Source organism: Streptopelia decaocto (genome assembly GCF_964273445.1).
Source record: "Streptopelia decaocto genome assembly, chromosome: 17".
Classification (NCBI taxonomy): Eukaryota; Metazoa; Chordata; class Aves; order Columbiformes; family Columbidae; genus Streptopelia; species Streptopelia decaocto.
The window spans coordinates 9,272,129-9,292,641 of NC_138672.1; the positions used below are offsets into that span (position 1 = coordinate 9,272,129).

Here is a 20,513-nt window from a genome sequence, read left to right on the forward strand (position 1 = left end):
TAGAATGACTTGGCTGCAAAGTGTTTTGCATCACTGTGTGCATTACAGGGTAATCCAAGAATATGATTAAATTAATTTTAAAAAAAAAGAAGGTTTCAGTTGGCCCTCTTCCGATCCAAAGAATAAATGCCTGTGCCTATATTATTTATCTTTATAATTCAAGGGTTTCTCTTACCGGTTTGTACAATTTGTTACTGCAAAACCAACAAGGTCATTGCTGTGCAGCTCTGACCTTCCCCAGGCAGAGCGATGCTCGGCTGTGCTCAGGCTCACCCTGATCCACGCTGGGGGTGTCACTGGGAATGTTAACACTGTTTCTTTCCCCCAACAGGGACCTCGAGGGCTGTTGGGACCGAAGGGACCACCAGGACCCCCGGGGCCACCGGTGAGTTCTGGGCGCTGCTGCCCTCCTCAGCTTTGCAGGCACAATAACCTGTCCCCATTAGTCATTCAAGCAGATGATACAGCTGCATAATTTTGTATGTCTGTGCAAAAAAAAGAGGAGTGGTCAAAAAAATATTATGGCTCAGAGTGCATATTCTCCCCCATTTTCAGTGGTGTCACGTCCATTTACAGCAGCTCAAGCTTTGGCCCACCTGAGTAAATATTAATGCCTCGCTCAGGCCGAAAGGGAAGAATGAGAGTTATTAACACAGTGGCTTTGCTATTAAATTTTGCCTGAGGGCTGGTGAGACTTTAAAGCAGTTTGCTCATGTTTCGGGTGAAAGCTGAATAAAGAAGGTGCTGGTTTTTATTCGGGAGACAGTCACCTTATCTGCCGTGCGATGCTGGAAGTGCTGACGCAGGGGCTTTCTCCGTAAATCACTGCAGCTCACTGAAGTCCCAGAACTTAAAAACTGAAACCCAGGCTCCTGCTAGAGCTAAAGGGGTCAGCATTTAATGGTGAGAGCTGTACAGCCCTTAACCCCTCCTGGGACATGAAGACATCTTCGCTTTGAGCTCCTAGTCTTGCTGAAATTTAACGAGGTTTTGGGATCTGCTCCAAAACTCAAGGATGTCGTTACACACAGATAAGTTGCCTCACCAGAGCAAAACCATGGCAGGGGAACATCTCTGTTTGACCATGTATCATGTTCACCCCCTTAACGAAGAAGCTCAGGGTGTGTTTGACCCCAGTTGCCTTTTATGGTCAAATCCTAATTTTGGCACGAGGCAGCACAACCCCATTGGCTTCACCTGCTGCCGTGTTGATGGATGCATTCACATCCTGAGCAAGGTCTTTTGACCAGTCCTTCCTTTTCATCTGTTACTCCACTCCTGCTCGCTGTTGGAGATGATCAGCTGTGATACTTAACCAGGATTTGCTCGACCTGGTGCTGATTCTGTCTCACAGGTTAAACCAGTGGGGAAAACACTGAAATGATTTTTCTCTGCTTTTGTGGTGCAAAATAACGGAATGTTTTCTTAGTGCTGTTTTTTCAATCCTTTCTCAGGGTGTGGCTGGTATGGATGGACAAACAGGTCCCAAGGGGAATGTGGTAAGTTCTCACTGCACATTTTACAGATGGTTCAGATATTATATAGAGCAAAATGTAAAATGTACTCTATTAAATTAGATTTGCTAATTGCTTTTTAGCCTGGTCCAGATTCCTATCAGAGCCTGTGAAAGCCACAGAGAGTATCTTCCTACAGCAAATGGATGTTAATTTATTATAATTTCTGATGGAATTACACATTATTTCCCCATGAAAGATTAAACATTTTCATCGAGATGTGTGTTGTCATAATGAATATCAAAATATAGTAATTTAACTGAGAGGGGAAAAAAAAAGTCCTTTATGTGCCTCGTACTCTGTACTAATCAGCTGCAATGGGCTCCCTGTGGAAGAGCCCAGCGCAAAGCCAGGTTGTGTTAAAGCCCAGCTCGGCTCCTTTGAGCTGCATGTCCATGCAGAGAACTGAGTTGTGCCCTAAAATCACTTCACCCCTGCCTGTCCCACCGCAGAGAGAAGCTGTTTCCCTTTCCCAGGAGCTCTCGGGTGCTGGTGGTGGGTTAGAGGAGGTGTCGAGATGCTGCGGGAGGGTTCGGGCTCTGCTCTCACCTTTCCAGCCTTCAGCTGTGCCCTTGTCTCCTCACAGGGTCCCCAGGGCGAGCCAGGTCCCCCAGGACAGCAGGGTAACCCAGGTGCTCAGGTAAGAGAAAAACTCATTTTCCGATGGGTAGGAAAAAGGAATGATAATTTTGAACATGCTTCACTCCCCTGCGGAGACACGGACCAGCAATATTGAGATTTGCTGGGAACTGGCGTGATGATACATCGCTGGCCCAAAATCTTTCTGAAAATGCTCCCGGGTTTCGCATCCCCCCTGGTTCTCACCTGGGTTTTGCTGCTGTGATGCGAAGCCAAACCCAGGTCCCAAAAGTCTCTTTGGCCGAGTCGCATCTTGTGGCTCACGTCTGGTTTTTAGCATCCCACGCTCAGGTTGCTCCGGAGCCAGATGGGAAATACAGATGTGCGAGCCTTGCTGTCAGCTCTCTCCACAGTTCTCAGCAAGTCTCGCTCCTCCGAGCATCTCTGTTTCCATGCTGGGGATGATCCCGGCTGCACACGGCGCAGCGGTGCAGCTCTCCAGAGGGGCATGCAGCGCAAAAATGAAATGTTATCGTCTCTTGCAAGACATTTTTGAGAATGAATGGAGCTGGGGAAATCCCCAGCCGTTGCAGGCACTAGAATGATGCTCAGCTGAGGTGCTGCCAAAATGCGTTTGGAAGGAATAACTTGTTACTTAATGACCTTAGCTTTTTTCTTTTCACAGGGTCTTCCAGGTCCACAAGGCGCGATCGGTCCCCCAGGAGAAAAAGTACGTTTAAATACTGACTTAAGACAACTGTTGCCATTAATATGCATTTGCTACTTCAGCTGCTCCTTTGCCCCATATGCAACATCTGTTTGCAGCCGTGTCTATGAAAGTCTAATGCCTCTCATTCCAGACGGAAGAGAGACAAGAAAGCACAGTTTACCTCTAATTCATAATATTTGCATTCATTTCCCCTCTTAAGAGAAACATTTTGAAGGCAGCCTATGGTAAAGCATTAGGAAAAGACTGAAAATTGTCTTTTTTGTGTGGGCTAAATGCCTGGAAGTCTGAGCGGGATGGTAATGGGAAGAGCTGGAGGATTTGGCTCCCTCTGCCTCCTCCCTGCTGCTGCTGTTGACGTGGGGCAGGTTGTGGCCTCAGTTTCCCCCAACAAGCCCTGGGACCATCAGGATTTAAACAAGGGCAACAGTTTTGCCTACAGAGGAGTAATTCACCCGGCGTTTGCTCAGCTCCCGGTGGGTAAAGACACAGCATGCGTCCTGGGAGAATCCCACTCTTGCCTTGACAGCGTGCTGTGGACCCCAATTACCGATAATTCTCCTGCAAACGAGCCCATTAGCAGTTCTGCCAGATAAAGGGCTCTCTGGTTTCAGTGCTGAGTCACACAGCAGCCGTGGCACTCCTCGAAGGTGTGAGAAATCAGGGGGTTGCTTAATTAAAAAGGTAATTATTGAACGGTGTTATAGCAGCAAGTGCAGTCAATTGGAGCAGCTCCACTCGTCCTTTGCCAGTGAATCTGCTTGCCATTTGTCACCAAAGAATAGCCATTTCTTGGTCCAGTGAGCCCCATAGTTTGACATCCTCCAGCTTGTGCTTACACACGTGTGCAGTATCGTGCCCTTTTGCAGGACAACAGCTGGATGCTTCATGTCCCTCTGTCTCCTGCTGAGCTCTCATTGCTGTGTTGTGCCTATGGGAGATGCTGATAGCATCTCAGGGTGCTGGGAGATTCTGCCCAGAGAAATAAGCAGCTTTTCCATCAGAATGACCTCTCTGAAGCCTTTCACAGCTAGGAAGAGCAAGAAATGTGTCTGAAAAGCTCCATCCTCCAATGCTCTGGAGACCGACCATTGCAGCTGTTGATTTTGTACTGTTTGTTTTTAGGGGCCGCTGGGCAAACCTGGTCTTCCTGGCATGCCTGGTGCAGATGGTCCTCCGGTAAGTTGTCCTCTCCTGGGTCTCTGCTTGGCACCACATTCTGCACCCACCCACCGCAGGGTGCTCCATGGGCTTGTGCACCCCGTGAGCTTGCAAGGTCGGGTTCACCCTGCCCACATTTTGGCTGGATTGAAGGGTCTGAGTTTGAGAAGTCCTGGCCTTGCTCCAAGCTTTGCTCAGCCTCACATCACACCACGAGATGCTTCTCACCGTCTCTTTGGGCCTTTCTTTCCCCTTGTCCTGTTTCTCCCCTCGGTTTTAGGCAGGTTGGCAGCTCACCGAGGTGAGGATGGTCTCGCGTGTGTTTATTCGTCCTGCAGCACTGGCACAGGGTTGTCCTCATCTCGCTCGGGACCGCTGGGCACTGCTGCAGAACGGTGATAAGAACAGGTTGAAATTGCCTGTCAGCTTCGTATTCTTGCAGCTTCTTCCTAATCCTACTTTAAACATCATTTGCTCCTTCCCCTGGAAATTGGTCTTAAAAATCTTTGGCCTTTCAACCTGATCTCATTTTTATACACCTCAGAGGCATCTGGTTTTAAGAATGACGAATGGGAAATAGTTACATTCCGCTAATGCAAATGCAGAGTATGGCAAAAAAAAATTACATTTCCCACCCTGGGATTATCATTCCTACAGAGGGCATTTCGAACATCCGTACAATTGTTAGCTGAGTCAACAGAGCAGCTAAAACAAAGCCCACAATGTCTCTAAGGCTGCAGCTTTCGATGTGAAATTCCTACAGCAGCCTCCAGGGAAGCTGAGTTGGAGAAGATGCCGGGTCTATTTTTGTACAGACTGATGGCTGTGAGACCTGCGACGCTGAGCACCCGTGGGTGTGCGTGGACACAGTCCTTTGCCATGTACAGACAGTTTGTAGGTTTGTAAGAATGTGGGTTGCTCAGTCAAAGGACAACCCCCCTGCACACCGGTTCTTTTTGATAGAAATTGGTCTTGAAAGACATCTGAAAATCCCCCAGGGCCTGAAGCATCTCGCTGCGAAAGCCAATTGAGATTTTGATCTTAGCAGCGGTAATGGAGATGGGCATTTTGGAAATGGGAATGATTTAGTGTAGAGCGGACAAGGGCTTTTGAACTCTTGCTGCACTTAGATTTTTGCCTCCCCCAGGGTGCAGATATCAGGAGCTGAAGGCGAGTGTGGTTGGATGATCCCCTTTGTGCACTGATGCTCTTGGTGCCATTTAAACTCACAGATGCAGATTGCGTTTTCCCCTGCGTTTTGTTGATGTATAAATGACAGCTGTCATTTTGTTTCTTTATTAAACCAGTGTGTTTTATTAAATCTGTCGTGTCTGACATTGCTGTTCCGAAGACTGCTGATGGAAAATAGTCTTGTGATTTTACTTGTTATATTGCTGGAAAGTCATTTGTGTATTTAGAAGGGAGTTTAAAAGTAAAGAAGCCACTGAGTGCAGAAGTTTTTAGTGGCTTTAGAGGAGCTGGATGTGTTCTCATCATCTTTATTCAAAAATAAAGGTCCCTGGGTGTGCAGTGAGTGCCCTCGTAGGGAGCCTGTTGCTTTCGTACAGATATTGCCAACCAAAGCGTCACCTTCCATCCTTTGCTCCACTTTGTCTCCAACAGTAGGAAAATTAACACTAAAAACTACTTTCACGGATTTCCCCCATTTCTCACTAATCCTCGAAGCTACATCTGAGGCAATTCACGCTTTTGTTTTCTACTGACGGCAACCCCAGCAAAAGGCTTCTAAAGGACTATGAATGAGAATGTGTTGGAAACTCTTGGATGTTGAGTTATTCAGCATCTAATCCCAAGAGGAATGCTGGCCAGTGTCCAACCAGCCGCTGTCTGACGGGGATGCAGGTTGGCCGAGCGTTTGTCATGGGATCTTGTAATGGACTCTAGGAATTAGGAAATTAATGAGGGGCTCTGACCAGTCTGGGCATCTTGTGATCTCCACAAGTCTGCTAGCACACAGAGCTAATTTTGTCTGTTTTCCTGTCTGCGAAGTTTATATGGTGTTTGCTGCTGAACTCCCTGGGGTGTTCTGATAGGGGAAGAATATTGCAAAATGGTTTGTGCTTCTCTGCTGAAAGCTGGTGAAAAGTAACGGCGTAAAATAACCAGATATAAAACCACCAAGGACCCCAATCGGGGAAACTTTCTCATACAAGTTGGCTTCAGGGAGGCTACTCATACCAATAAGAGCCTTCTGGAGAGCGACTCCTCTCTTACAAATAAACCACAGCTGCCTGAGCGTGCTTGTTGGCTTCTGAAGCGTCAGATGTGCACTAAACCATTTCCCTCTTCTCTTTGTCTCTTTTATCCGTAGGGTCACCCTGGCAAGGAAGGTCCTCCTGGAGAGAAGGGGAGTCAGGTAGGTGTCAACCTATTGTCACCATTGAGGGGAAGGTCATGGTCACTGGATGGAGACAGACGTTGGTGGGGGTGAGGGGATGGCCAGGCAGCTGGGGGATGTGGGTCAGTGCAGGGGGCAAGAAGCAAGGCCTGTTGAAATTTGGAAGCTGAGCCCAGCTTTTATCTGCTTGGGAGCCTTTTCTGGTGCTTGGGCTGGTCTTTTCTCAACTCCTCCCAGCTTTTGTGTCAAGTAGCACTCCACAGTCCAGTGGATGTGAAAACTGAAACTGTGAACAGAAGCTTTCTCTTAATCAGACAAAAATATCCTTTGTGACACAGGGAATACAGAAAATAACTCTTTTTGTATTCCTAGTCTTCCTTTTTCTTCCCCTCCTCCTCAAAGTCCCTCTTTAACAATATATTTGCGAATATTACTGGAGGCTAGAGTCCTTGAATTATACAGTCGTCCGTCTGTCCAGGCGATTTACCATCTGCTTTCCCACTGTGCCGCACTCAGTTGAAAAACATTCCATTTGTCGAAAGCCTTTGATTAGAGCGCAGTCCACTTTGACGGACGTCCACTCGAGCTTTGCTCGGGTCCTGCACGGAGCACAACCCGCGGCTGCAGCTGTTTGTCCTCTGGCATCACACGAGGCAAAGAATCCAAATGCTGGTCTCTGCAGAATATGAGAAGCTAATAAGTGGTTGTGCTGATGCTCATCGTGCCGGGAGATGCTCAGTGAACGTTTAGGTGATCTCGGAGCGGGGCTGATGCTGCAGGTCTCCAGCCAATGATCACGCGAGGTCTGGGATGCTGCTGGACCCATCGGCTCCATCTGGCTGTCAGGCTGGAAAAAAATCGCCTGTCTCAGGCTGGGAGCAGTGGAAAGGTTTTTGTTTAGTTAGGGAATAAAAGCCAATGGGGTTCAGTAAAGAATATGATTTATATGCAGGTGTAAGACAGCGTTCCAGCGAGGGTGGGAAGGACGGTTTTTGCAGGGCATGTATCAGGCGCCGTGTCCAGCGCAGTTCCTGGTGTCTCCAGGGATCTGCAGCTTTCGGTGCCAGAAAGGAGCTTTGTGAGCATCTCTTCTCCTACAGCTGAGGCCAAAGGACATCACCCAAAGCTTGTGCCTCAAGCGATAACTCCTGTGATCATCATCACAAGTTCTGCTTGTACAGCAAAACCAGGATAGTTTGGGAGCAGGAAGACAGCAGAACATGTTCTTTCCCTCTCAGAGAACTTGTTCTTTTCTTTAATCTGAAACACAAATCACCATTCTTACGTATAAATTCTCTTTCTAACAAGTTGTTGCTGTCTTTTCCTCTTTTCCTATAATATGCCATTGGCTCAACCTTGTGCACCTGCTCGGGGTGATCTTCCTGTGGGGATATTTTGAGTTATTTTCAGATGTCCATTGCCATTTCCATGTAGTCTAAAGCAGCCAGATGCCTGGGAGATAGATAGATATATATATATATGTATATAATATATATTTTTTTACACACACCCTCCTTATTGCTGCACCTTTGTGTTGATTTTTGATGTGTTTTTCACCCCAGGGTCCACCAGGCCCTCAGGGCCCCATCGGTTATCCAGGACCACGTGGAGTCAAGGTGAGGAAGATGGAAAAACAGTGTCCATGGTGTTGCTTGTTCAATTTGAGTTCTCTGGTGGGCACAGATGCCCTTTGAGGATGCTTAGGACCACCACTGACCATATTTACTGCTCATGCAAACCTTCGTCCAACCTGTTGCAGTCCATGAGGGTCCTCTGCTTTCCAATAACCCCTCCTAGCATCCTTCAGCGCTTTGGAGAGATTGCTCTCTTAATTCTTTGTAGGCATGGCTCAGTCCCATTCCAATCATTTCCAGTTTACAACCGAAGTAAATCTCAGCCAGAATGTGGAGACTTTAACAAGGCCTGTTAATAAAACAAAATAGCCTGTTACTAAAACAAAGCAAGCTTTTCATGTTGCTGATCCAAAAGCTTGTTAGACAAAGCCTGGGCATCTCAGCAATGTGCTTTTTGGCTGGACTGAGTTCCAGCTCTTTCCTCGCTCCTGCTGCCTGCAGCACTTACCTGCTGATAAGAAGGCAGTGGGTACTTTGTTCCCCATTCAGCTCTTGCTATTATGCCTACCAAGATGTATTAGTTCAGGTGCATCCCAAAGGTCCAATGAATCTGCAGGGAGCTGTGCTAGCAGATACCAACACAGCTTGGGAACTAGCTGTAGGTGAAGTTAAGCCCTCTTAAACCACTTTATATTTTTTTTTCAATAGCAGAAACCGATTTGCTGTTCAGGCTTCAAAATTTAAGCAGGGTGTCAAAATTTAAGCTGCTTTGTCATTTTTTGCAAAATTGTACACTGAGACGTAGTGGTCCATTAGGGAATGCTTGGCTAATGTGTTTACCACTAAAGTGGAACTGTTCCACATTAAAAAGGTCTAGAGAAAGTGTGTCATTCACCAAACAGACAAGGTTCTTCCTACAAGCAGTGTTCTATTAGCAATATGTTTCGGAACATCACAGTTTGCAGAGATACCCCTGTCAACATTGGAGGAAGCCAAAATCACCGTCATTAATGATTCTTGACCCTTAAGCTTACCTATACCCTTGTAACATCTTGTTTTCTCCCCTGCAAGGGAGCAGATGGTGTTCGTGGACTAAAAGGCACCAAAGGTGAAAAGGTGAGTTAACAATGAATGTTTGGATTGACTTTTCTACAGCCTCTGAGTGTTTTTGCAGACTGGTCCCTCACGATGCTCCCTGGGCTGTTTTCTCTCATGGGGGTGTTTTCTTAGAGCAGAGGGACTGAGCACCCCAAGGACTGATCACCTCTTTGGTTTTGTAGCAGACACAGGCTGGGTTCCTTTCCCCAGCAATTTGTTAGCAAAGCTGGTCCTTTTAGTTGGGGAATCCTTCCAAACTTTGAAAGTCTTTGTGGGAACTGTGTCGTCTTTGCCTATGAGAGAATTGCTGTAGGATAAAATAAATTATTGATTGGAGCTGTGCAATTAAACCTTGGCTGAGAGAAATATTGCCACTTTCCTAGAGGTTGCCTCAAAGCATGGTGTAAAACATCCTCCATGCAAATAAAACCAATTGTACTTCAGAAATAATTGGTTTCCAGTACTGGCAAAGTGTCATTTTTCACTTTGGGGCCAGATTTGTGATCTTGACTTGCAGACAGGATGGGATGTAGGGAATACTTGCTGTGATCCTTTGGGTACCTCGGTGGCCGCAACCTGGTTGGGTTTCCATGCCCATTTGTGCACACCAAACACTTAGAGAAGCCAATGGGATGGGCAATGGGGCCCTCCAGGTAGGGGCCATACAGCGAGCTTAGAGAAGCCTTTTTGTAATTATTTTTTCATCTATCCACCCTGTTTTTTCCCCTCTGATATTTAGGGTGAAGATGGATTCCCTGGCTTCAAAGGTGACATGGGCATCAAAGGAGACCGGGTAAGTGTCTGTGACCAATGGGACCTGGTAGGGCTTTGCCTTTCAAGCCTGGGCGTTATCATGCAAGTGCAGCTCAGGGAGAGAGACGCTTGTCAGAGTTCTTCTGGCACATCCTGTCCCGAGTCAGGGACTCAGGAATTTCATGTTCATGTCAAGCACTGCAGCTGTAAATCCTGAAATGTGCTAGTCCTACCCTGAAGGTAGAATAAACAGTAATAATAGAGGGCCCTGTCTTGCTGCTTTGACTGCCAGGATTATTGCACAATACAGCTGTATCATGTATTTATTTCCAGTATCTCTTTTCCCTCATAATATTCCATTTAGGCTCTGGTAGGCATCTTCATTTGCTGAGCCTGATGTTCTTCCATACCATCAACATGAGGTGTAAAGTTACCAGGAACACACTTTAATAGGAACAAAAGCAGCACTGTGAAAACTGCCAGGGGTGCGGTTTTATATCAGACTTGTACCTTTAGCAGCAGGACACTTTGCCTGGTCACAAAAGTATCTAAAATCAGTGGAACACACTGAAAAACCTGAAAAAACAGGTGATGCTTGGATGTGTGCAGCAGCTGCAGTCTGTCTGTCCATCCTCTGCCCCCAGCCCTTGGGGACAGGGGACTGTCCCTGTCCCCTCTCTGAGTGGTGCATCGTCTGGGGATTGGTGTCCCCCCTGAGCTCTGAAGCTATTCCAGGGATCAAGAAAGCTCTGCTGTTGTTCATCCCTATGTTGAAAGTAAAAATGAATGCCTTGTGTGAAGTCTTGTAAAAGTGGAAATGAAATGCTCAGTTTCTCCTGGTGTTTAACTGTGTCATTAAACAGTTAAAACAATTGCAAACTTCCCCAGCCCCCACTTCCCACCAAGGAAGAAGGAGCGAAGGTGGCATCCTGGGGAGGTGGCTCCTGTCAGACAGACATAAGCTCCTTCAAACAAAGCTGGTGACTCCAGTTCCCACCAGCGAGCTCTTTGTGTTTTGTGATGGGCTCTGAAAGGGCAAGGGGGACTCGAGAGCCCCACAGATAAATCTGCGTCCATCCAGCTCTTGGTGAGCGAGAAGAAGGCCGTCTGTGTTCGCAGCATGGAAGCTTCTCCTGTTACCGTGCGCGACAAAATGACAACTGTTGTTTTGTGTGCCAAAACCTGCAGTTGTCACAACAATTCACGTTAATAGCTCGGTCCTCTCCGCTCTCAGATTTCCTAATGATTTTCAGCACAAAAGCTCCAGCCCAGTCTTTCTTCTCCAGTTACCCAGTTTAACCCTCAATTAAACACTTCCCAGGTTTTGCTTGCGCATCAGACTGTGATTTGGGAACCGGGAGGTGGCTAAAAGGGTTGGTTGCAATCAGAGCTAATGAAGGCTGTTTTGGTGGAGAGGCGCCGCGTGTAGATGGGATAATTGGGCCACGGGAAAAGACGCTGTTGTGGAAGATAATGGCCAGGCTGTGTGAATGAAAGCCCGGTGCTCTAATAATACTCCGCAGTTTAATGTATGGCAGTCTCATCTGGGGCTCTTGGTGAAGACCAGCTTTCTCCAAGAGTTGCTTTAGCAGCTCCGTGGAATATCTGATTGCAGCCCTGAGGGTGTTGCTGTCAATAAACAAGGGGTCTGGGACCTGCCTGCCCCGTCAATGCTTCTCTTGTGGTCAACAGGGGGAAATTGGACCTCCTGGTCCCCGAGGTGAGGATGGTCCTGAAGGTCCCAAAGGTCGCTCTGGCCCCAATGGAGATCCTGGCCCTCTTGGTCCTGCTGGAGAGAAGGTGAGTGAAGGATGGAATCAACCAGGGAGGTTTTACAGGAAAACCCACTTTTCTTTGTGTGTCCTGAGTGGGTGGCCGGGACAGTGCCCAGCATGGGGGAGGCAGTTTTAGGGCAGAGGGATGAAGAGGAGCTTCAGGAGCTTTGTTTGAAGTCTGGCCTGAGTTGCTGAACGCGAAGACCAGGGGAGATGGTTTTACTTCTGTGGTGTGATTTGAGCGTGTTGAAATGTTGGTTTCTTTGGGGTTGTCTGCTTGGGTACAATGTCTTAAAAAAAAAAGGACCAGAGGGAAAAAATGGGGAAATGGAAAGTATCATGGACTCCAGTTTAACTTCTAGATGCATCCAGCTGAAAAAGAAAAAAAGGTAGCAAAAATCACCATTCTTCACTAGGTCCCCAAAATGTTTACAGGGCTCACTCTGCATCAGCCCCACTGGGCTTCCCCCGGGGAGGGCAGAAGATGGTCCAGGTGCCCTGATGGCTTTATTCCGCTCGTGTCATTTCTGCTCTGTTCTTGGCTTCTCTGCACTTGGCATCTCCCCTTTCTGCTGGAGCTGCTCCCAAGGTCTCCGTTGCCCAAGCTAACGCCCTTTTCTTTGTGTTTCAGGGCAAGCTCGGCGTGCCAGGACTGCCCGGCTACCCGGGCAGGCAGGGCCCAAAGGTAACTGGGATGGATCCAGCCCCAAATAGCCCCAAATTGGTGCGGGATGTGCTGAGGAGCCCAGCGGACACTGGCCAAGCGCTGCTGGTGATGCTGGGCTGAGCCCCCGCTAATGAGACGAGGTGGAAGGGCTACATCTCCCACCGCATGATCCTTGCTTCCCCTTATGCAGGACACTTACAGATTTACAAATAAGTGACGGGTTCTGCATCACTTGGGTCTCCTGCACAGCGGTGGGATGGGGGCTGCAGCAGTGACGGGTAGAAGCAGGGTCCACATGAGCTTTGTGCCAGTAACAGGCACGATAGTCCTTCTCCGTGCATTAAGTTTTATATCTTCAAAGCTCTGCACTAGTGTTAACTAATTAATTAAGGAGACTGGCTAATGAATCAGGGTTTCCCTGAAATTAAAGTAAAATTGCCGTTTGCAGATTCGCAAACGTCCTTTGTAGCTTATCTACACGCCCACCTTCGTTTGGGCCATTTGAAAATGTTCTTTTTAAATTAAAACTGCTAATTCCGCTACACAGACTAAGGCTGCAGCCGGGTTTTTACATGCCCTGGAGGCTTTGGGAACTTATGTTTTTGTTGACTTTTTTAAGAAGAATATTTTATTATTCATGTTCATTGCTTGAAAAAATAAAAAAAAACAGGCTTGTTTAACACTAGAGGCATAATTATCTGCAAGAGATTGTTTCCTGGTTGTGGTGTTGATGGTTTAATTTTAAAATTTCATTTTATATCTGGGGAAGGGATTTTTTTTGCATTTCTTCATCTAATTCATATTTTAAAAGCAGCAGCAGCTACTCTCCAGGCACTCACATCAGAAAGGAACATGCCAGGAGTTAAATTTTCATGTGCGACATATAGTGGCTTAGGAGCTAAAAGCCAAAAACCTGCCTGTTCCCCAGGCACCCGGTACAACCGTGGGCTTGGACCTTTGCAGTGACTCATAACGAGGCATGGACCTTGTTGTTGGTGTTATTTTTGGATGAAATTTAGTTTCTGAGGTCATTTCGGGTCTGTCTTTGGGTTTGGTTTTATTAAGGGAAGGTTAAAAAAAGGTTGAGATATCCGTGGGTGCTCGCTGCGGGTTATTCCAGGCAGAGCTGCCCTCACGGTGTCCTGAACCACTTTGTCTCTATTGTCTTCCCCCCAAGGGCTCTATCGGCTTCCCAGGATTTCCAGGCGCCAACGGAGAGAAGGGCACACGGGTAAGAGCCGCTTTGTTGAGCTGCTTTCCTGGTTGTTTTTCCCCTCCAGATGAAGGTCCTTGGGCAGGACATGGGGAATGCTCCCATGCCAGCAGCTGCTGGTTGGTTTTGCACCAAGGGGTTGCCCAAAAAGCCTCATCCCCCCGCAGGGTGATGTCCATGGTGCAGGAAAGAGGCTCCCAAGGCCGGCTGTTGGGAGAGGAGATTCCCGTAACAGCCCAGGCAGCTCTGCACGCAGCAGCTTTCCAATTAAACGCGGGACATTTTTCCCTCAAGATATTTTGAAGAGAGTTCTCTGAAGCTGGATCCTTCCCGCGCTGTCAGACATTGCTCAGGGCATGAGGAGCTTTTTAATTAACAGTAATTATTAGAGATGGGTGAATCTGTTCAGAAGCAGCGAGACCCATCTTTAACCTAACTTGAGATTCCAAGGCATAGCTGAAAACACTCTTACAAGTTCCTCCTTTACATAACGAAAGCTGTTCTAAGTTCATAAACACCCTTAAAATGTGGGGGCTCCATCCTCCAGACTTGTCCCTCCCTCTCATCCCACATCTTTGCTCCTGAGTAGGGAATATCTAAATACACTGGTGACTTTATTTGTGGCAGACGTGCTTGAATTAGGGAATCCAGAGTAGAAACATAAAGTTATTTGCTGCACCAGCTCTGGTCACAGGGACTAAAAGGGAGGGAGCGAAGAGCAATGGGAATTAGTTTCCTTTTTACTCTCATTTAAATACAAATGACTTCTAGCAGACGTGTTTGATAGGAGCCCGGAAAATATAAATCACTTTGCACTGCATTAATATCACACCACTGAAATTTGGTTTATATCCACTCCCCCTTGTATTTTTTTTCCACTGAGTAATTTTCATTTCATTCTGAACTACAAGTGCAGCATCTTCTCCCCTCCCTCTGTGAGAGGAGGGAGGCTGTGAATAAGGCAGCTGCTCCAACAGCCTTGAATTCACTGTAGCCCTATAATTACCACCCGCCTTATCGAATATACAGCAATAAAATCCTTGGGCTGAATTTTTGGGTGGTTTAAAACAGGAGATGTGCTGCTTTGCATCCCCGAGCATCCGCATCCCTCTCGCTCCATCTGCTCATTTTATTCTGGAGGGATGGAGACTCAGATTGCTGGGTGGGAAACCTTTTGGGGAGTGGAGCAGGTACCAGGAGATAGTGATTTATTAGATGGGGGGGGAAAAATCCCCAAGCATTAAGCTGGTTGAATTTTGGCCATGTCCAACCTGAAGGGGATTGAGGAGGGAGCAGGTGTATTGGGAAAGGGCCCAGCTTTAGGACCAAGGTAATAATAATAAAACAATAAAAGACAAATTCAGCAGTATTTATTATTAATTATGGTAATTTAATTGTTTTTTCTCTCCAGTTTGTGATTTTAACATGTATGCCATTCCACACCCAGTCCAGCAGTGTGCGCTTGTTTAATCAGTATTTGTGTGAGGGAGAAAAATTGCATGGACAAATCCTTCCTTTACTGCAAGGAGCCCAGCTTGGAAATTTTTTAAGAGTAGCAAAATACTGATTTTCAGTAACCGGTTTGGTATCCTCTTTTTTTGCTTCTAAGTATCCAATTTGAAATAAGTGAAAAGTAATGATACACAGAACGATAGACTGAGCTGGGATCACACCACACAAACTAAATAGAGACCATCAACTTAATTTAAACCTTGTTGAGTTAGACTTGATAAAACCCCCTCTGTTTTTTCTTGGGATTGCTAAATTTGCTGTTTTTCATGAGTACGTCTGCATATAGTCAAGAAAGAGAGTTTCTAAGGTTTCCTTCTCCAGTGTGTTGTGGGGTAACCCAATTTGCAGCTGAAACAGTCAAAATTCATTTATCTTTTCTTTTTATAAAGTATTAATATTACACTAATCAATTCAATTGTTTGTATCCCAGATAATATGAATCACATGTTTCTCTTGCGATCATCACCACCCAGGAATTGAGATAAGCTTTCCAGGTCATTATTTCAGCAACACAAGTGGTCTTCCCAAGTCCTTAAGTAATTAAATAGGGTGAAATTTAATAGGGAACGGTGCCAACAGATCCTGAATTGTCGTGCTGTCAGAACCCACAGCCACTGAAGATCCCAAAGCTGACAGCACAGCCTCTGGCTGCTCAGTTGCACGAAAGGGCTGGCAAAATAAAAATGGGGAGAAAAAAAATGTAAAAAACAAAATATTTGGTGTTTTCGGAGAAGCGTGACCTGTTAAATACAAGGATAGTTTTGGCGAGCGGCCGCTCATCGTGGTCCCCGCAGCCAGGGCCAAGCTGGGGTGAACTTGCCTTGGATGTTTTCAAACCCTGCTCATAAAATCAATAGTTAGACGTGAATGAGTGGGTCTTATTTTTAGAGCTAATAGGCCTCTGCCATTAGCGCAGGGTAATAGATCTCCCCGCTCGCCCACTCTGACAGACCCTGGGGAGTGTGTGGAGGGACCGAAATCCAGACCATTTATTTTGGGTGCCTAGAAAATAATCTGAATTTAGATGCCTTTCCCTCGGTATCCCTGAAAAATATAGGTCGGCGTGCATTTGCAGTGCTATATAAATTCTTTGCAACATTACATGGTGCTGTATGCATGATTAACAATAGCAATAAGCAGCAGAAAATTTTGCTTAAAAATTAAATTGAGGAGAGGAGTGTGTGGGGCTACCTGCAGGGAGGTGGCACACGCTCCTCTCCACTGGCTCTGAATTTAGCCTCCCGTAGCTAAAGAAAGACTAGCTGGAGTATTTTAAAGTTATTTTTTTAATTAATTAAAGGAAAGTATGCCAGCAGGGTTTATTAAATGGAGCTGCAGAACGAGGAAGGTTTAGCAGGACTAATTTTAGTAGCTTGAAGTTGATTGTAAAGTTTTCTAGCTGCTGTTTTCATGTTCTCCTGGTTAACGAGCCCCAAATACGAGAAAGCAAGATTGTGAGATGATGGATTTGGGGCAGGAAATGGCAAGTGATATTTTAGGTATTCTGTGTTTGTTACACAGAAAGCAAGGTTTTCTCTTCCTTCCTTCAGCAGGTGATTGGTAACAATAATGGACCGCAGGTCCAAAAAAAATAAGGTGAAAACTATGGGTATTTTTTTGGTAACTTGACAGAAGCCAAAACAGCGTTTTCAGGGAACAAGCTCTAAGCCATTAGTTTTCTTTTAGGCACAGGGTAATGGAGCTTAACGTGCTGCCAGATTTAGGCCCCAGCCGTCTCTGTCTTTTCTCTGTCAGAATTAATCACAGTCCCCCATTAGGGGAAGCTGAGTGCATCTGTCAGATCTCATAAGCCCGCTGCTTTGTCGCTGCTGCAAAACAATGTCTGAAATTACTTGTTTAGCACAGAGTTCACAGAGATGAAGAAAGATTTGTAAATATGTGGGGCAGCTTAATTGGCTTGAGCGGCGTAAAATAACTGCTCAGAGCAGGGGCTCTGCTGCTGTTATTCCTTAAATATTTAACAGTACAGGTCTTGCAACGGGTGTGAGCATTGGTGGGAGCCAGCCTGCCCTGCTCCTCCATTGGGAGCTGAGCAAAGGGACCACCAAAAATCAGTGGGAAAAGAGATTTTAGGTGTTGGGAAGCAAAGATGAGGAGTTTTTCTGCTGGTGTTTCAGGAGACTGTGAAGTCCAATGGGTGGCCTCATCTTTGAAAGTCTTTGTGGTGTTTGAAAGGACTTGCGATACTTTTTATTAAGGGATTGCTTTCCTCAGATGGGAGGTGTTGTCTGGGCATGGGAATTACCATCCAGGCCTGGCCAAGCATTATGAAGGAAAACAAATGAAGAATTAGGACCCAAGAATAAACTTGCTGTTGTCCTTTCCATGGCAAATGAGAACAGGAGGTTTTGGGGGCGGTTTGTGTGCAACACTCCATTGCGTGTTCATCTGCTGCGAGCTCAGCCCATGATGCCACTAACTGCCCTTCATTTTGTTTCGTTTCAGGGGACACCTGGCAAACCGGGTCCAAGGGGGCAACGCGGTCCAACAGTAAGGATCCATTTTGTCATTCTCTTGCCTTCTGAAAGCTCATTAAGACTGGGGGAAAGTGGGATCTGATTTACATCCTCACTGGGTGGGATCTGACCGTTCACAGTTTAAGCTGAGCAGAGGAGACACAGTGATTTGGGGCTGGGGCTCACCAGTGAACGTGGCTTAAAGTCACCAGACCTTTGGTGGCCATGACAAAGGCTCCTGTCATCCCTTGCTGCTGGTGGGATGGGTTGTTGACCTGGTGCAGCTCAGGCTCTGAGCAGCCTGATCTGAGTGAAGATGTCCCTGTTCATGGCACGGGTTGGACTGGATGAGCTTTGTAGGTCCCTTCCAACCCAAACCGTTCTGTGATTCTCTTGGGTGCTTTGCTTGATCACAATGTAGAGCTGTGGGTAGCAAAAGGGCTAAAATGGCATATTCTATGTCTTTTTAAGGGTCCACGTGGGGAAAGAGGCCCTAGGGGAAGCACCGGGAAGCCTGGCCCAAAGGTAAGGATTTGGGGAGACTATTGGAATTGTGTCCTAAAAAGCGTTGGTGTAAGAGACTGTCTGGTTCATTGCCTTCCATTTCCCTTCTCTCCTTTCTCTGTTGTATTTTGAAAGCTGAGCCCCCCTGAGCTCCATTGCCCATCCAAACAGCTCATAACCCAACCAGAAAGTATATGCACAGGTCCTAAAATGCGTTGGCCCACATTTCAGCAGGACATCAAGTACATGCACGAATTAAGGGCCATTGCAACCAGAAGGGGAGGGAGCACCACACATCAAGGACCAACACAAGCCTACAATCCACTGACGCTTCCCCAAAACCATAATTTTTGGTGTTTAAGTGGCATTTGAACCACCTTAGAGGTCCCAGACTGTGCTGTGGGTGAAGGGACACATATTGCTGCTGGGCTCCAGAACCTTGCGCCTTGCCGAGCCGCTTTGCACACCAACCTATGGTTGATCACTGGGCAAAATAAGTATGTTTTTGATACCAGCCATTCCAGAGGCACACACAGCTCCAGAACCTGCTGCAGAGACTGATTAAGTGACCATCAATCGCCGGGCATGATGGAAGCAAAGCTTTTGTAGCGAGACGTTGTCACCACCGTGCTGCCGGCTTTAAAAATAAATGTCTCGGCTTTGTGTCGGCATGAATTTTTGATAAATACCACCTTGTCTTTGTGGCGGCATTTATCTCTCAGAGGGAGGCCGTTATCTGGTGGAAATATCCTGAGCCCACTGACGTTATCTTTCCTGTATTTTTATTAAGCAACGTGGGGGGAACAGGCAGCTGCTTGTTTGTCACTGGATGCTACTTCTGGTACAGAATTATTAACAGAGAGGGGCCGGGGGAGCTGGTGGGGTGGGGTTGTTACCGTGGGCTTGGTGCCATTTGCAGTCTTTGTGCAAAGCAACTGCAGCAGCGATACATGTATTTTTAATGATGTTTTGTTTTGTTTCTTCCTAAAAGGGCAACTCTGGTGGTGATGGCCCCCCTGGTCCTCCTGGCGAAAGGGTAAGGCAGGACACGATCCAGGCACATTAGTTTAACACAGCAGACGAGGCGGGTTTGCAGGGCTGAGAGGTTTTTTGGGGTCAGCATCCTACCAAGGACCTTAAGCACAGAGGGGTGGGCAGCTTGTGGGAGCCAAGATGCAGCTGAGCGTATCTCAGTCAGAGAAAAGGGAAAATCTGTTTGGAAATCCAAGGTGAAACATGCTTGCATGGAGAGGTCTTGGAAGTGACCTACAGCCTCTCCAAGGAAGGCTCGAAAGGCACTTTGAGTGTCGTGCGTGAGCATCGCTCCATGGGAGGTGGGAAAAGCCACCCCTGGGTGTTGTGCAGACAGCCAGAGCTCTGGTTTTCTGGGGGAGCCGGTCCTCCAGGACCTTGTGTTGCTTTCTCCAGGTTACATCACACCAGGTGGAAAACACTGAAGCAACAGGACTTTCCTGATGGTAGCCTAAATTTATGCCTTTTTTTCTTTCTACTGGCTTTTGTTTTGTTTGTAGATTTTTCTACAAAATTGCCCAGGGAGGAAATACATGAAATTGGTCCCTGCTTTGCATCATCTGTGGGTTGTGACCATGGGGGTGAGGGGGAAGCTGTGCTCTGAAGAGCATCAGCTGCCTGGCAGCTCTGGCCCCAAAGCCACCGGGCTCTCTCATCCTTTTCATTCTTGCAGGAGCTGGTAGCTCCCAGGTGCGCTCACTTGAGCTGCAATGGGAAAAAAGACCTATTTTTCATAGCCCTGGGAGAGAAAGGCACAAAGCAGTTGATGGCCTGTCCGTGATTACGGTGCTTTTTGCCACTGGACAGGCCACTCAATTAACCGTGCCCTGTGGCTCTTATTTTTACGTGCTTTTCTTTTTTTCCCAAGGCATGGCCCCCGTGCAGCTGCATCTCACACTTTGGGGCATTTTTGGGAGGTAGAAGTAGCTGGCTTTCCATATCTTTGTGCTCATCTGCTGTTCACACAGTGCTAGTATTTCAGAGTAAATTCTTATAGGTTCTCTAACCGTGTTTTCTGGCTTGTTTTGGATCCCAGGGACCACCAGGGCCTCAAGGACCAACTGGGTTTCCTGGACCAAAAGGCCCCCCTGTAAGTAACTCTCTTTCTAGAACATGCAAAGAAATACATCAAGTCTTTTCCATCCAGCTGTGATTGCCCGTGCCAGCTCAGTCTTAGCTGCTTCCCTGATAAGCAGTGACATACCCAATAAAAGGCATTACTGAGACATCATGATAATAACCCCACCGTTTGAGATTTTAAATAGCTGAGTAAATTGTGGCTGATTATAAATGTTCATTTCCTAATGACTCAATATCGCTAGGATCTTTCATGGTTGCTCTGCTCTTTATTTTCCCTCTATATACTGGGAGGACAGCACAACCAAGTAACAATTCTGCCTTTGCAATTATCATACACTGGTGGGGGATCTCAGAAACCCTTTTTGGAGTGATTTCCTTCCCTGTGGTGCACAGCTCGCTTCCACTCTGGACCTGTAAGATAAATCCTTCTTTGGGAGATGTGTGGGAAAGGTTCTGAGCACCCCAATTTCACTGTAAAATGGATGGGG

At 46.8% G+C, this 20,513-nt stretch overlaps 1 protein-coding gene across 1 annotated transcript in view; it reads left to right on the forward strand.

Moving 5' to 3' along the window:
- Positions 1–20,513, forward strand: part of COL5A1 (collagen type V alpha 1 chain) — a 139,164-nt gene that overhangs the window by 90,615 nt on the left and 28,036 nt on the right. Inside the window, exons 21-36 of the mRNA XM_082067778.1 lie at positions 332–385; positions 1,455–1,499; positions 2,101–2,154; positions 2,779–2,823; positions 3,946–3,999; positions 6,314–6,358; positions 7,903–7,956; positions 8,986–9,030; positions 9,752–9,805; positions 11,458–11,565; positions 12,172–12,225; positions 13,385–13,438; positions 17,399–17,443; positions 17,881–17,934; positions 18,905–18,949; positions 19,982–20,035. Of these exons, the coding sequence (XP_081923904.1) occupies positions 332–385; positions 1,455–1,499; positions 2,101–2,154; positions 2,779–2,823; positions 3,946–3,999; positions 6,314–6,358; positions 7,903–7,956; positions 8,986–9,030; positions 9,752–9,805; positions 11,458–11,565; positions 12,172–12,225; positions 13,385–13,438; positions 17,399–17,443; positions 17,881–17,934; positions 18,905–18,949; positions 19,982–20,035 (864 nt within the window). The remainder of the gene's footprint in view (positions 1–331; positions 386–1,454; positions 1,500–2,100; positions 2,155–2,778; positions 2,824–3,945; positions 4,000–6,313; positions 6,359–7,902; positions 7,957–8,985; positions 9,031–9,751; positions 9,806–11,457; positions 11,566–12,171; positions 12,226–13,384; positions 13,439–17,398; positions 17,444–17,880; positions 17,935–18,904; positions 18,950–19,981; positions 20,036–20,513) is intronic.